General features: G+C 35.7%; 1 protein-coding gene across 9 annotated transcripts in view; it reads left to right on the top strand.

Moving 5' to 3' along the window:
• Nucleotides 1-11,517, top strand: part of POLK (DNA polymerase kappa) — a 37,971-nt gene extending 26,454 nt beyond the window's left edge. For 6 of the 9 annotated variants that reach the window (XM_069002569.1, XM_069002571.1, XM_069002574.1 and 3 more), the window contains exons 8-15: nucleotides 632-756; nucleotides 940-1,106; nucleotides 3,829-3,861; nucleotides 5,537-5,633; nucleotides 6,853-7,024; nucleotides 7,822-8,784; nucleotides 9,860-9,911; nucleotides 11,167-11,517. In XM_069002569.1, coding sequence (XP_068858670.1) covers nucleotides 632-756; nucleotides 940-1,106; nucleotides 3,829-3,861; nucleotides 5,537-5,633; nucleotides 6,853-7,024; nucleotides 7,822-8,784; nucleotides 9,860-9,911; nucleotides 11,167-11,299 — 1,742 coding nt within the window. In that variant the 3' untranslated portion in view covers nucleotides 11,300-11,517. Of the gene's footprint in view, nucleotides 1-631; nucleotides 757-939; nucleotides 1,107-3,828; nucleotides 3,862-5,536; nucleotides 5,634-6,852; nucleotides 7,025-7,821; nucleotides 8,785-9,859; nucleotides 9,912-10,058 lie in introns of all 9 variants that reach the window. The other 3 variants (XM_069002568.1, XM_069002575.1, XR_011147888.1) reach the window with 2 other exon arrangements.
• The last annotated feature ends 2,597 nt before the right edge of the window (nucleotides 11,518-14,114 follow it).

The following is a 14,114-nucleotide window of genomic DNA, read 5'->3' as shown; positions in this document are numbered from 1 at the left end:
ACTAAGGCTGTAGGACAAAGTTCTTCTTTGTTTTGCTAAACAAATTCCAGAGTTCATTTGTAAAAACTTTACTTTGATAGAAAAGAGCCATCCCTCCTCATTCCTCTGATGTCTGTGAAATATATATAAATTTCTAAATGACTGCATTCCAGTGGTAGTGCACAAAATAATGTGTTAAATGTCATCCAAAAAAGTGTTTTTGCTGAAATACAAAGAAGAAAGGTCTCCTCCTTACTGTGAGTTCATCCTACCAACCATTGTAAGCATTTCCTTTCTTACCATGATCACCATCATAGAAGTGTTGAATCATGTAATTGATGTTATTTTTAAGGACTTGGTATTTAACCCTTCTTGATTTACTGGGGCATTTTGTTATCCTGACTATCTTAAAATAGGAAGTACGCTTTATTTCAGTTATATTTAATCTATTACATATATTTATGTTCTTTCATGAGGCTCACAAAATTTCTCTGCAGAATTGTATCAAATCTAGTTATCAGTTATCATAATTATTTTCCTTATTTTAGTCTTTGCCATGTGCATAGGCTACTCTTTTGCTTTTAAATATTGGATAGTTGAAATTAAACTTTGTCTTATGTTTTTTTAAATTACCATGTTTGTTTTTTTAAAGGAATAGCACCAAATACAATGTTAGCAAAAATGTGCAGTGATCGTAATAAACCTAATGGGCAATACAGAATTTCTCCTGAGAGACAAGCAGTGCTAGACTTCCTAAAAGATTTGCCCATTAGAAAGGTAAGAGACACAATGACATTTACTGTTCTGTCATGTAATATTTTTATGTTCTAGAAGCAAGATTTCTACTGAAAAGATAGAGTTTTCCAGGTAGTCTTCCATGTTGTGTTTGATTCAAATTGTTCTCAGTAATGGATCTACAAGTGGAAAGTTTCCGGTTTAATGTTACATGCTCTCTTTTAGGTGCCAGGTATTGGAAAAGTCACAGAGAAGATGCTAAAAGCCCTTGGAATTGTGACTTGCTCAGAACTTTACCAGCAGAGGGCGCTGCTTTCTCTTCTTTTTTCGGAAGTATCTTGGCGTAATTTCTTGGATATTTCCCTTGGTTTGGGCTCAACGCATTTGGAAAAGTATGCCATGGGTTTTTTTTCCTCCTGTGTTAACATTTTTCTTAATGTTTTCTTGTGTATGTTACATACTGAACATATTATTTAATTGACAAATATTATGGAAATACACTTGTTTAATATATTTTTTTAAAATCTCTGATGCCTATTATTGTTATATTTATGTCTAAGATGTAGTAGCCAAACATGAAAAAACAAAAGTTTTACAGCCATGTCGAAATAAGAAATCCAAAGTCTTGTCAGGAAGGTTGTACATATGTGTATGGCAAGAAATCAAGGTAGGATAACCTTATAATTATCAAAATAGCTGAACATAACTGAGCTGTCCTAAGCAGAGTTGTACACTGCCTTTTCTTCAAAAACAATACACATTCATTGGTGTTTATGATTATTGGATTGTAATGAAAATCACAAAGGTATTTATCTTCTCTGGTGGTAAATTGTCAGTGGAATTCCTGTGTCTCCTATCAGGATTACATATTTGTAATGTCAACATGTGAATTTGGTGGAATAGAACTAATTATATTTTTATATCCTTCTTAGTATATGTTCTTTTAAGGTTCACAGTACTTTAATGGTTTTTAGCCTCCTTTTTAGGATGGGAGAAGTCAGTCTTAGTAGTGCATATATCTTTTCAACAGTATTTGTCATTTCTAAGCCTGTCCTGGAGACAAACATGTTCTTTAAAAAAATCCAAAAGAGAGCATTTTACTATTTGTGTAACGAAGATCAATTAAAAAGATTAATCAATACTTAATTAAGTATTGATTCCCTTTTAAAAAATATTCCTTCCCAAACTACAGAAATTCTATTTTAAAATAGCTCGACAATGATTTGATTTCATCAGAAGTTCCAAAATGTCTTAAGTACTTCTGAAAGACCTATTATATATTATATCTGTAACTTCTCTGACAATAATCTGCCCTTTTTTCCATTTGACTACAAAAAAAAATATGTGATTAGCAGTTTGAAGCCCAGTAATGTGCTAGCACAAATTTTTGTGTTGTTTTTTTTTTCTATTCAGAGTTTATTGACTTGTAAAAAATATGCAGTAAGACTGACTTCGTGAAGGGGACTCAATAAAAGATAAAACACAGTTTTCAAAATATTTGTTTCTGTTAATATATAAACAGACCTTGGATAGTCTTTAAATAATTGGTGCGCTCTTTCTTCATATTCACCCTAGTTAGGTGTTGTACAGCCTGGGATATCTTCCAGTACATTTTTTTAAAAAGGAGCATTTTAAAGGTCAGGGGATTTAGTGGTTTTAATGTCTAAGAGACTTTTTTTTTTTAAATTTTTTTTTTGTCATCACGAACTTCATTTTAGTGTAGAGAAAGCAAGTACTTAATATATTAACACCTGCATCTTCAGTAAATAGTTAAATAGTTCATCTTACAGGTATTGTGTCTGACTACCTTCTTTTAAGAAAATCTGACAATACCAAATTTGTTATTTCCAATACTTACAAACTGAAGAATGACCTAAAAAACAATTGCTCTGAGAGATCTCCTTATATGCCAAAGAGTTGTTAAAGGATGCTCAATTAACACTGAAAAGAAAGAAAGCAACAAACAGTTGTTGGTTCACATTTAACCTGAACAATCATCTAGACTGAAAGCAAACTATTTCCTCAGATCCTCAGATAAAGGAAATATTCAAATATACATGTATGTATGGGATTCTAATAGCTGTGCTTCACAGTTATAGCTGAGACAGCATAGGATTTGTAGTTTGTTTTGTTTTTAAATGAGACTCACTCTGATATAAGAGCTGAGTTTTGAGGGATTTTTTTATTTGGTTAGTTTTTTAAACTGGTTTTTTTTTGGTTTTTTTTTTGAAGACATCTGTGACTGCTCTATGTCTGTTCCGGTTTGGCCAAATTTAGAAATATATCCTCTGAGAGAAGGCACAACCACCCCTCCCCCACCAGGTTCGGGAAAAATAAATTTTCCTCGAAGGAAAGTGAAGGAGATAAAACTATTTATTTACCAAACACACAGGAAAAGGAAAATAATGTTAAATGGTAAAATCTTTCTCTGTAGAGGAAAAAACTTGGGAAAGTGTGAGAGTCCTCCCTTTGGTCTCCTCGGAGCTGGGGCTTGGCCCAGGGCCAGGCCCTCTGTGCCCAGTGGAAAATCCTCCCGATGTGCTCTGATGTTACAGCAATCAAGCAGTCCAGTAGAAAAGGGAGAAAATCCGAAATTCCAGAGAAGGAAAAGTTCAACTCTCAGTCTCTCTCTGGAGAGCAAGAAACTGGAAAAAACTGGCCAAAAGCTGACTGGAAAGCAGCAAGCCGAGTGCTTCCTCGCTCCCCTGCCGCAGCTGGGGAAAAAAAAACCTGCTATCTTTATGTGACCTTGAACAAGCTGCAAACTGCTTTGAGAAAGTTTTGCTCAGTTTTTTCTTCCCCTTCTCAGGCTCAGTTTAGAGGCATAGAAAGGCACAAGAATTAATTTCTGGGCATAGGCAGCGATATGGGATACACATCATAAGGTCATCCCAAGACATTGTCTTTACTTAATCTACAGTAGTCTGGGGGTTTTTTTAATTCTCCTTTTTGCACTTGCATTAACTTGATGTACAAGATTTGTAGAAAAAGTTAACATCCAGACTTTACAGAAGAGACTGCTGTTAGTTATTTAAGCATGATAGGTTGACTCTGAGTTTATTGAAAAGATAACATTTCTGCATCAAGTATAATAAATTGTTTTTCTCTTTAAAGGGATGGAGAAAGAAAAAGCATGAGCACTGAAAGGTATGCTTATTTAATACTGAAAAAAATACATTAACCATTAGAACCATTAAATACCTAGTAATGTATACTTTTATTAGTCATATAATTTCATTGTGTATTTATTTTAACATGTACAACAAGCTCACTAAATCAAATTCAAGCTTGCATTGCTTTTTGTCCTTGGCTCCAGAATTCCCATGGAGGTATTTTTGTCAGTTTGTGTGTTCTCTTATCAGCCAATTCTGCTAGTGCCTTTAATGCATCAAAGCGATCTTTAAGCCATAAGATAAGGTGGAAATATATAAGGGCTTGAATTTATTTTGTCAGTTTAAGTTTAATGTCAATATCAGTGTAGTAGCCTGCAGTCACATGTATTTCCTAACTGGAGTTTTTACCGGCGTAAAGTTCCTTAAGAAGGTAGTTCATTTTTAAAAAATAAGTTCTGCCAGAAGAATCTGTAAAACACTGTAATAGTTATCCCTATTGTCAGGTGTTTTCTTAGAAAAGGTGGTAAGAAAAAGCTGGAAAATTTATGGCTTTAGTCTTCTGCTAGTCAAACAGATATTTTGGGCATCTTTATAGTACCTTTCTGCATTGCTTTTCTTCTTTCTTTTTTTCCTCAAAGAGAACAGCTTTAGACCAGAGATGTCTACAGGCTTCTGAGATCATGCATCTAGTTTATATGGGGGAAGAGACAGCCCTGAAAATAGGATTCTGTCTATCCTGTCCCTTCCAAGCCTTGGACTTTTACAGCTTCTCAATCACTGAAATATTGTCTGAATAGCATGAGTTACTCCTTGGATAGTGCTATGGGACCCACAGTGAAATATTCATCCCATTAGTTTGGCAGCATGCAAACATTTGTAGGGGAATATGAATCGTAAGAGTATGACTTTTCAGTACAATCAGGTAAACCTGACTATAATTTAGAGATGTAAAACCCAGTGTAATTTTATCAGCCTTACACTAGTAAATACAAAGCTTGACATGAAACAATATATCTGTGAGACCTTTCCAAAGCCTGTGCTGTCTGTAAGTTCTGCTTTCCATTTCTCTTAAAACCTCAACTAACTGAAGGTTGCTTTTTCTGTCATGTTATTACTAAAAAGCAAATGTACAACAAAAAGATAACACTGTAACTTCCCTACTAAGAAGCTCTAGCAAAGGCAGTTGGCAACATTTTTGGCAGAAAGATAGCTTTTTCTCCTCTGAGGCTACATGTAATTATACTAGTAATTATACTAGTTGGCATCTTTTTCTTAGCATCTGCATTATTTATTTCTGATACTTGGCCCTGATGTTGACTTCCAACTCCTGGCTTTCTTCTGATGTTACACAGTACACAGTATGTACAAAGGAGATTAAATACAAATAACTGGGCCGGCTCTATGAATTCACTTACTGTTAGTATTCTGTCTTGCAAATACTTAGGCATCAGTGCTATCAAATGTGAATCATTTTCAAATAGTGCATGAAAAATTGAAAGCCAAATTATTTCATTATTTGAAAGGCCTTTCAAACATTTTCCAAACAAAATATTCCTATTAATAATCATTGTTCCTTGAAGTAAGAACTTGAACTTATACAACATTCTTCTGATTGTAGTATTGTTTAACTGTACAAAAAGTACTTTTAGACTACAGGTACTGAACATGTTATAGGATTCATACTGAAAAAGGTTGTATTTTTGTCTTAGAACATTCAGTGAAATAAACACAGCAGAAGACCAGTACAGTTTGTGTCGAGAGCTCTGCAGAGACCTTGCTCAAGAGCTACAGAAAGAGGGACTTAAGGTATTTATATTATTCAGGTTATTTGCAAGAAGATGCTTTGCACTCCAACAGTTCAATGCAGTTTTAGTATAAATGCTTTCAGCAGCATCATACCATGCAATCTATCTTCAGAAGTCTCCATTCTTTAATTTGCAGATGTTTAGAATGACTTAGGCTGCATTTTGTTGTTGTGCAGGTGGCTATCTAGCAATATGTGTGGGATAAAAATTAAAATGAATAATCAAGTTATTTGGCATGTAAACATTTTATGCTAAAAGTTATATTTATAAGGGAATAGTAGAGCTGATTGTCTATGAGCCATACTTTGGTCCATTATGTAATACTAATGTATTTAAAACACTGTTTCTCTCCTGTATACATACAGGATCCAGTCAATAGCCTGTTCTGTAGTTTAAGAACTTGACATGTGCCAAACTTGCTGACAAGTTATTCACACCATTCAATGGTATGAATAGTAGAAACAGTCACTTTATTCCTTCTCCCCAGATACCTGTTTATTACTTTGAAAGAACAGTTCATATTTTCTTTGAAGATCTTACAGTAAAGCAAGGAATAACATTTAAGACCTAAAAGAATTGTCATTAATCTTCTTTAGCCATAAAACATTGTTTCAAAAGATGACAAGTTGAAAGGGAAATGATCAGCCAAGAAGGACAAGGGGATAAGCTTACAAAAGCACCAGAACAAAGAGAATTCTGTTTATTTACATTTGGATGGACATGATAAATCACACAAATGGTTTGGGAGGTGTTGCCAGGGAAATATCTGTGCCAAACATAAATACTGTGTATGACTGTGATAGCACTATGCAGGAGGAAGTAACTTTTCAGTGAATCTGTAATGGGTTATCACTTTTGCATTCTTAATAGTTAGGATATCTAGCATTGAAAATTTCCAGAGGCAGAAATAATTTTTTTAGGTGGGATGGAAGTTGTGCCTGTAGCCAAAACATGAACTCTGTTGAACGTGCACTGGTGGCAGATGGTCTGCAGAGAACCGCAGTCAAATGACCAGTTCAGAGAACTTGACTTTGGCTGAAATTTAGGGGCAAATACAGAATCTTGCAGACAAATTCTTGGGAGTGCCCCTCGCTGTGCACAGATAAGCACACAGTCTTAACTATGGCTTACGGGCCCTTCATAGATCCTACATAATAATTGTTTCTGTGTCATATATGACATACATGCTGAACATTTTTTCATTGTATTTTTTTTTCTAGGGTAAAACTGTTACATTGAAGCTTAAGAATGTGAACTTTGAAGTTAAAACAAGAGCTTCTACTGTGCTGTCTTCTGTTTCTACCGAGGAGGAAATATTTGCTGTTGCTAAAGATTTGTTAGGAACAGAAATTGATAGTGTTGCTCCTCACCCTCTGCGGATAAGGCTCATGGGTAAGATATTTCAAATTCATTCTTCCTTTTCAGAGTTAGGATATCTTACAGTGTTTTGAAATAACAGACCATACTTTAAAGTAAAACTGGTGTAAATGTATTCATCTTTTTCTATTACCCTGGTAGTTTTTGCAAAGTGAAACAGATCTGGAGTGCTGAATGGTGACTTAGGAAGTTTTACTAATTGAGGTTGTACTTTTTTTATGCAACAACATACACATCAGCACAACAGTAGAATCTTGACTCATAGCAGTGTTTAATTCTGCTGCTTTAAAAGAGCTTTTAAATCTGCTTTACACCACGGCAACAGAAGTGCTTATAGATCTGAAAGCGCAGAGTTCCGCAGGAGATGCGAACATTTCTGACAGCAGTAAACTCTGTGTTTTGACCCTAAGGTGTGTGTTTCAGGTGCTTATACATTCTGCTTGAAACATTTAGTGATATATAAAACATACTTGCCTAAGATATTAGAATGTGCTGAAGAAAAACATACTCTGATGGGTAGAGTTCATGCAAAACTTTCAGACTGAATTCTATGTAACTATATTAAGTTTATAGCTTCATGTTATAATGCAATCAGTTAAAACTTCATGGTACTAAAATTAGTAATATGGTTGGGTTAGTGCTTGGGTCTGATAAAATTGTATTGATGTTGTGATCCATTTGGAGGTAGCCTAGCATCTTTTTAGAGATAAATTGTGCCTTTATTGGGTGAATGTATATCTCAAAAGGTGTTAATTAGGAGTGAGTATCAAGCTTTCATAAAATTTTTATTATATATTGATTTTCATCATTAGGTGTACGAGTATCAGGATTTCTAACTGAAGAAGAAAAGAAATACCAACAAAAAAGTATTACAAGTTTCTTAAAATCAGGAAAAGAAATTGGTTTCCTTAGGCTTCAGCCAGAGAAGTCCAACCAAGAGTATTTCACAAAAAATTCGGAAGCATCTCATAGAGGGAGTTTTTTTGACCAAAAGCGAGCAGCAAGACAACTAAACAGTGAGAATATTTCTCCAAATGAAAGCAGAGGTAAGCAGCTCTTTCATGATGATAAATCATCAGCAAATTTTGTGGAAGAAAGAAAGAAAGTCACAGATTTACAGAATTCTAATGCTCGTGAGATCTTCACCTGTCCTGTTTGCTTTGAGGAGCAAAGCAGCAATAATTTGGAAGAACTTAATAGACACATTGATGAGTGCCTCAGTGGGATGCATGTTAAAGATACTGTGGAAATATCCAAGAATGACAGTTCAAGAGAAAATACACCTAACTTTCTTCCACAATTTAAAAATGAACATGTTGATGAACGTGAAAAAAATAACACAGATCAATTATCAGGAACAGACCAGTCTGCAAATGTATCTGACAGCTCTACTAACAATAGCACAGAAAAATTTGGTCAGATAATACCTGATAAATCTCCCAGAGAACGACAGCCTAGCAATCTCAGTGACATTGCTAGAAACGTGTGTATGAAACAGTGTCTCTTCCCCAAAAGAATATCACAAGACAATGAAGACCATTTTGACAAGACTGAACAAATAGAAGGAACTAGTTCATCCCATTTCTTTGATGCCAAAGAAGACACTGCTCTTGTTTGTCCAGTTTGTAATTCAGAACAGAAAACCACCAATCTTGTGTCATTTAACAGACATGTGGATGTCTGCTTAAATAAAGGCCTTATCCAGGAGCTGACAGAAAAAGAGGATTTTCCTACTAAGACTTACAATATGGAAAACTCAAACAGAGTTTTCTCTGGTAAGTATATGCATTAGGATATATTTGATTATTCAAATTGTCTGCTTGTGCAGTTAAGATACTTCGGCAATGGTGTGTACTTTGAACTTTCTGGGACTTCAAAATTTTTTCTCAAGAAGCTCATTTGAGTAAGGCCTATATAGGAGTGAACATTTTCATTTAAAAAATATCAAATTGGTTTTCATGACAAACTAGATTTTTGAACGTGATATTAGTTTGCCAGTGTTCTCCCATTTGCCACAAAGGTGACATAGGAATTGCTGCTCATTTCTGGAAATTATATGGTTGTTACGCCCAACCATATTCAGAAAGGTGTTTGTAAGGCCACTGAGATTAAAGTGAAGATCAATGAAAACATCTTCAGAGATTCAGTTAACAGAAAGGCTCCATTATGTCATATGCTAGCAAAAACAGGGAGATAGTGAACTAGAGCTTAAAGGAAGAAACCTCCAAGTCTGTTGTAGAGCTAATAAAATATATCACATAACTGCACCTGTAACATGCCAAAGCAGTAGCGTGTTTTCTGAAGTAGTTTCTCTTTTTGATGAAGATTTTATCTTCAGGCAGATTAGAGGGCATGTGCAGGTAGTAAAGTATCTGCCTAAAGTAGTCCCTAATCTATTTTGGGAACCTTATAAAAAGGAATTAAAATGCTAGTGTGTTAGAATTTTCAGAATACAATTAGGATTTAGAATAAGAATCTTTTACACAGAAAATTTTCAAAGTGCTATTGCTGTTGAAAGCAGGCTTTAATTTAAATGGAAGACTTATTTTATGTGAAGTTTCTTTTTTTCCCCCTGCAGAATAAAAAAATTAAAAATGAATTTTCAACTATTTCTGAAAACTGTTTCAAGGTTCAAAGTAATCCCTTATAATTCAATACCCTAAAGGCTTTTTGGTTTTCTCTTTTAAAAATGGTGATATAAACTACAGTATTCAAGCTGCAGATAATAAAATGTTATTTGCTTCTTTAGACAGATTAAATTTAAAAAAAAGTTCTTCCATGTATATAATTTCAGAAGCATTCTTTCTTTATTGAAGTAATTAATTTTGGTTGTCTTCAATTTCTTTTAAGGATGTTTAAGCAAAGGACAGCAATGTGCAAATCCATCACAAGGAACAAAAAGGTAAGGGTTTTCTGGAAGCTTGAGTATACAACTTGTTTTAAAATAATAAAGTTTAGAAAAATATTCAGTGTTGTAAAACTTGTGTTGGTATGCATTGTGTATTTTAACCTCTCACTGTTCTGGTTTTTTCCCTTTCTTTAACCTTAGGTCTGGACTAACAGCTTCGCAGTCAGTGTCAAAAAAGGCCAAGTCAAGCAATTCCAAACATACAATTGAAATGTTTTTTAAATGACTGTGTAGCAACATGTTTTATATGAAGCATTTCATAGAGTTTTATGACTGCAAGTTAATTTAGCATTGGCAGTAGACTGGATTCAGGTGCCTGTCATTTTGGAACCATTACATGTCTGTATAGCAGGAACATGATGTCTGAGGTAGAAGAAAAGGTACAAATGAAGGGGTTTTTTTTCCTTTTCTTTTCTTTGGAGAATAATACTTTTTTTTTTTTTTCCCCGCACTGGTTTCCAAGAATCAGAATTTGCTAGCACTTTGATCTAGCTCCCTAGAACAGAAATCATGACCAAGGGTGGAAGCTGTCAAGCTTTCATTGTTGTTACTGAAAATTACTTCAGTAAGAGTTGATGGACCAGATCCAAAGGACTCATTGTGGTGCACAATGACTTCACTTACTTAAAAAAAAGTTAATAAAACTGTTGATTGAGAGAAGGATTCCTTTAGGATACTCAGACAAATGCTGTTTGATCTTTGGCCTTTCCAAAGAGAATGAAAATTTCTTTAAAATTTGAAATTGTTACCAGTCAGTGGCACTAAATTTACTCTAAATAAAAGCTTTCATGGTGCAATAATAATCAATTATGTGCAAATACAAGATAATGAAGCTTATTGTTTAGCTATCTTTCTCTTTAAAATTATTTTGTGTTTCTGAATAAAGTATATTCTGTGAGTGCATATGTGGAAAGAGGAAGTTAAATGCAAATATTTAAAATACTCTGTTTAGATTTTTTTCTGTTCGCACCAAATTGTTTAAAGACACTTTATTATAATTAAATATTTATCAGACAAATAATTTATTATGACAGCATATTTCTTAGATGTTCTACAAACAGTGCCAAATCTTGTATGAAATATAAATTGCTTTTTAACTGCTAAGTCTTTTAAAGAAGTGGCTACTGCAGAAGCATCTATTTTGTTGTTTAACTGTATTGGGATTTGCTTGGTTTTTAAACAAACAAGTGTATACGTGATATGTCTTAGATGCCCAAGCTCAGTTCAGAATGTTCTTTCTTGTTTCCAGAACTGCTGGAATAATTACACCATCTCTACCTGCTCATCTGTTTGTTTGTCAGATGCCACTGTACCCACAGCTCAGTCATTTGAATTCATGTCAGTGCTCCCTTATCTGCTTTGGACCAAATCAGCTGGACTAGTTCAGATTGTAAATGGATTCAGTTGACTTTTTCTAAACCAGGTCAGTGAGCACTCAGCGTGAGCTGTTCTGTTGCCAGAGGTGAGAGTTGGTAACTTTCGGTAGGAAAGACATAAAAGCAACTGAGAGAATATAAGGCTACCAATGCTGTTTAGAAAGTGAACACCTATCCCTTTATTATTTTGTACTTCTGATTCAATAAAGTGTAGAATCTAAGTATTGCCTTGTCATTGTGTGTATATATCTTTAAAATGTCTATTTTTATATAAGCGTTACATAGCAAAAAGTAAGCTACTCGTAAGTGCTTGAAAAAATTAAGTTGGTTGGCTTAGCTTCAAAAGTTGCCTTGCCATCTGTTTGACCTAGTGTCATGAAAAGGTTGTGGATGTGTCAGTGTTAATGTGAAAATAAAACTCATAGTGTGGTTGTAAATTATTTATTGCAATTCCATAGTGGGTTGAGGCTGGCTGGATGCCAGGCACCCACCAAAGCCGCTCTCTCACTCATCTCTGCAGCTGGACAGGGCAGAGAAAATATAATGAAGGATTCATGGGTTGAGATAAGGACCAAGAAAGATCACTCATCAAATACCATCATGGGCAAAACAGGCTCTGGTTAGAGATATTAATTGAATTTATCACTAACAAAATCAGAGCAGGATGAGAGGTAAAATAAGACCTCAAAAACGTCTTTCTTCCATTCCTCTCTCCTTCCCACCTCTACCTCCTCCCCCTGTGGCACAGGGAGACAGGGAATGAGGGTTACATTGTTTCTCCCACTGCTCAGGGAGAGTCTTTCCCCTGCTCCAACATGTGGGGTCCCTCCCATGGGAGACAGTTCTCCATGAACTTCTCCCATGTGAGTCCATCCCATGGGCAATAGCTCTCTGTGAACTGCTGCAGTGTGGGTCACTCTTCCATGGGGTGCAGTCCTTCAAGGACAGGCTGCTCCAGTGTGGGTCTCCCATGGTGTCACAAGTCCTACCAGGAAACCTGCTCCAGCATGGGCTTCTCTCTCCATGGGTCTGCAGGTCCCTGCAAGGACCCTGCTCCAGTGTGGGCTTCCCAAGGGGTCACAGCCTCCTCTGAAACATCCCCCTGCTCCAGCGTGGGTCTCCTCCATGGGCTGCGGGGGCACAGCTGTGTCACCATGGGCTGCAGTATGGGCTGCAGGGGAATCCCAGCTCCAGTGCCTGAAGCACCTGCTGCCCCTGATTCTCCCCTGAGCTTGGTGTGTACAGAGCTGTTCCTCTCCCATATTCTCACTCCACTTTTCTCTGGCTGCAATTACATCTGTATAACCTTTATTTTCTTGTTAAATCTGTTATCAGAGAGACCTTACCACCATTTCAAGTTGACTCTGTCTTGGCCAGCAGTGGGTCCATCTAGAGCTGGCTAGAATTGGCTTTGGTGGACATGGAAGAAGCTTCTGGCAGCTTCTCACAGAAGCCACCCCTGTAGCTTCCCTGCTACCAAAGTTTGGCCATGCAAACCCAATACAAAATTGTATATGTTCACTGGTTTGCAAGGCTTTTTTTTCCCCCTAGTCCTTATAGTTTCTTATCCCATATTTATTACTGTTTTTATCTGAAAAAGGCCTTCAGTTCGTGATTAAGCATTGTTTTATCACAATTTGTTTATCACAATTTCTGTGATACAATTTTTCTTGTATCACAATTAATAAATTGTGTACAATTTATCTTGTTTCTTGTGGAAAAGAGTGTATAAGCAGTGTTTTTGTTCTTCATTCTTCTCAGTGACTCTCTGTGTGTTGAATTGATCTTAAATTAAAATCTGTTTTTACTGGTATCTGAAAGTTTCTTTGTAGCTGTCTTTAACTTAATTGTAAATGATTTCCCGTGAGCCATCCCACGCTTACTATATCCATAGTTCTGAAGCATGTGAATGATCTAGGCTGGCAGCAGATGCGACTTCTTGTGTAGCATGTATCTCCTTATTTAAAATATACATATAAGTACTTTATCTTGAATTCCTCTTTTAGTTATGAGTAACAGAGGAAAAGGATAAGAATTCTGTGATCTTTATGTTCTTCCCTCTGCCAGTTCTGAAGAAAGGAATTTAGACTGTCTACGCATTCAACATGCTTGCATCTTACCTTACATTTTATTTTTATATTTGCCCTACTCATTTCTATATGTATTACTACTCTTATCTTAAGTATTAAAGAAAGTGCTCAGATTTCCTGTCAGAGCAACAGCTCTGTGAAGGCAAGTAAGGAATATGTTACAGTACTTCCTTGCTCTGCACTTTGTTTTGGGTTCTTCACTTCATAAATTTCTGCATCAGTCTTTCTGCAGTCTATGGGAGCTGTTTGAAGGGGTCAAGATTGTAGGAAGTGGTTAGAATATGTGCTAAACTTACTACATATAAGGTTTGACCACAGGATACACTGTGAAATAGTATTGTGTGTTAGTAATTAGAACTGGAAATTAGCAGTTGGTGTTTCATGACTCTATGTAAAATTACGATTTTACTGTAACTCACGCTCTTGTATGAGGCTGCAAATCTATCCCTCCTTTGGTGCCAGCTTTGTAGGCCAACCTAATCATTCCATAATTGTCTGTTGTCACTCATTTTGAAAAGGAGCATTAACATTGGAAACAGTCTGTATTACCATACAGAAATAGAGCAATACAGACCTTTCTTCCTTTTAAGAAATTGCTGGAACAATTGACTCACAGGAAGCAAGAAAAAGTGAAACCTCCATGATTCAGTTATGGCTGAATCAGTTGCTTGTTCTTCTGTCTGGATTTACTGGTACTTTCTTTTAGCTGAGTAATGTTCACCTACTGGAAG

Source organism: Aphelocoma coerulescens (assembly GCF_041296385.1).
Source record: "Aphelocoma coerulescens isolate FSJ_1873_10779 chromosome Z unlocalized genomic scaffold, UR_Acoe_1.0 ChrZ, whole genome shotgun sequence".
Classification (NCBI taxonomy): domain Eukaryota; kingdom Metazoa; phylum Chordata; class Aves; order Passeriformes; family Corvidae; genus Aphelocoma; species Aphelocoma coerulescens.
This window is presented reverse-complemented; position numbering and strand designations above follow the sequence as displayed.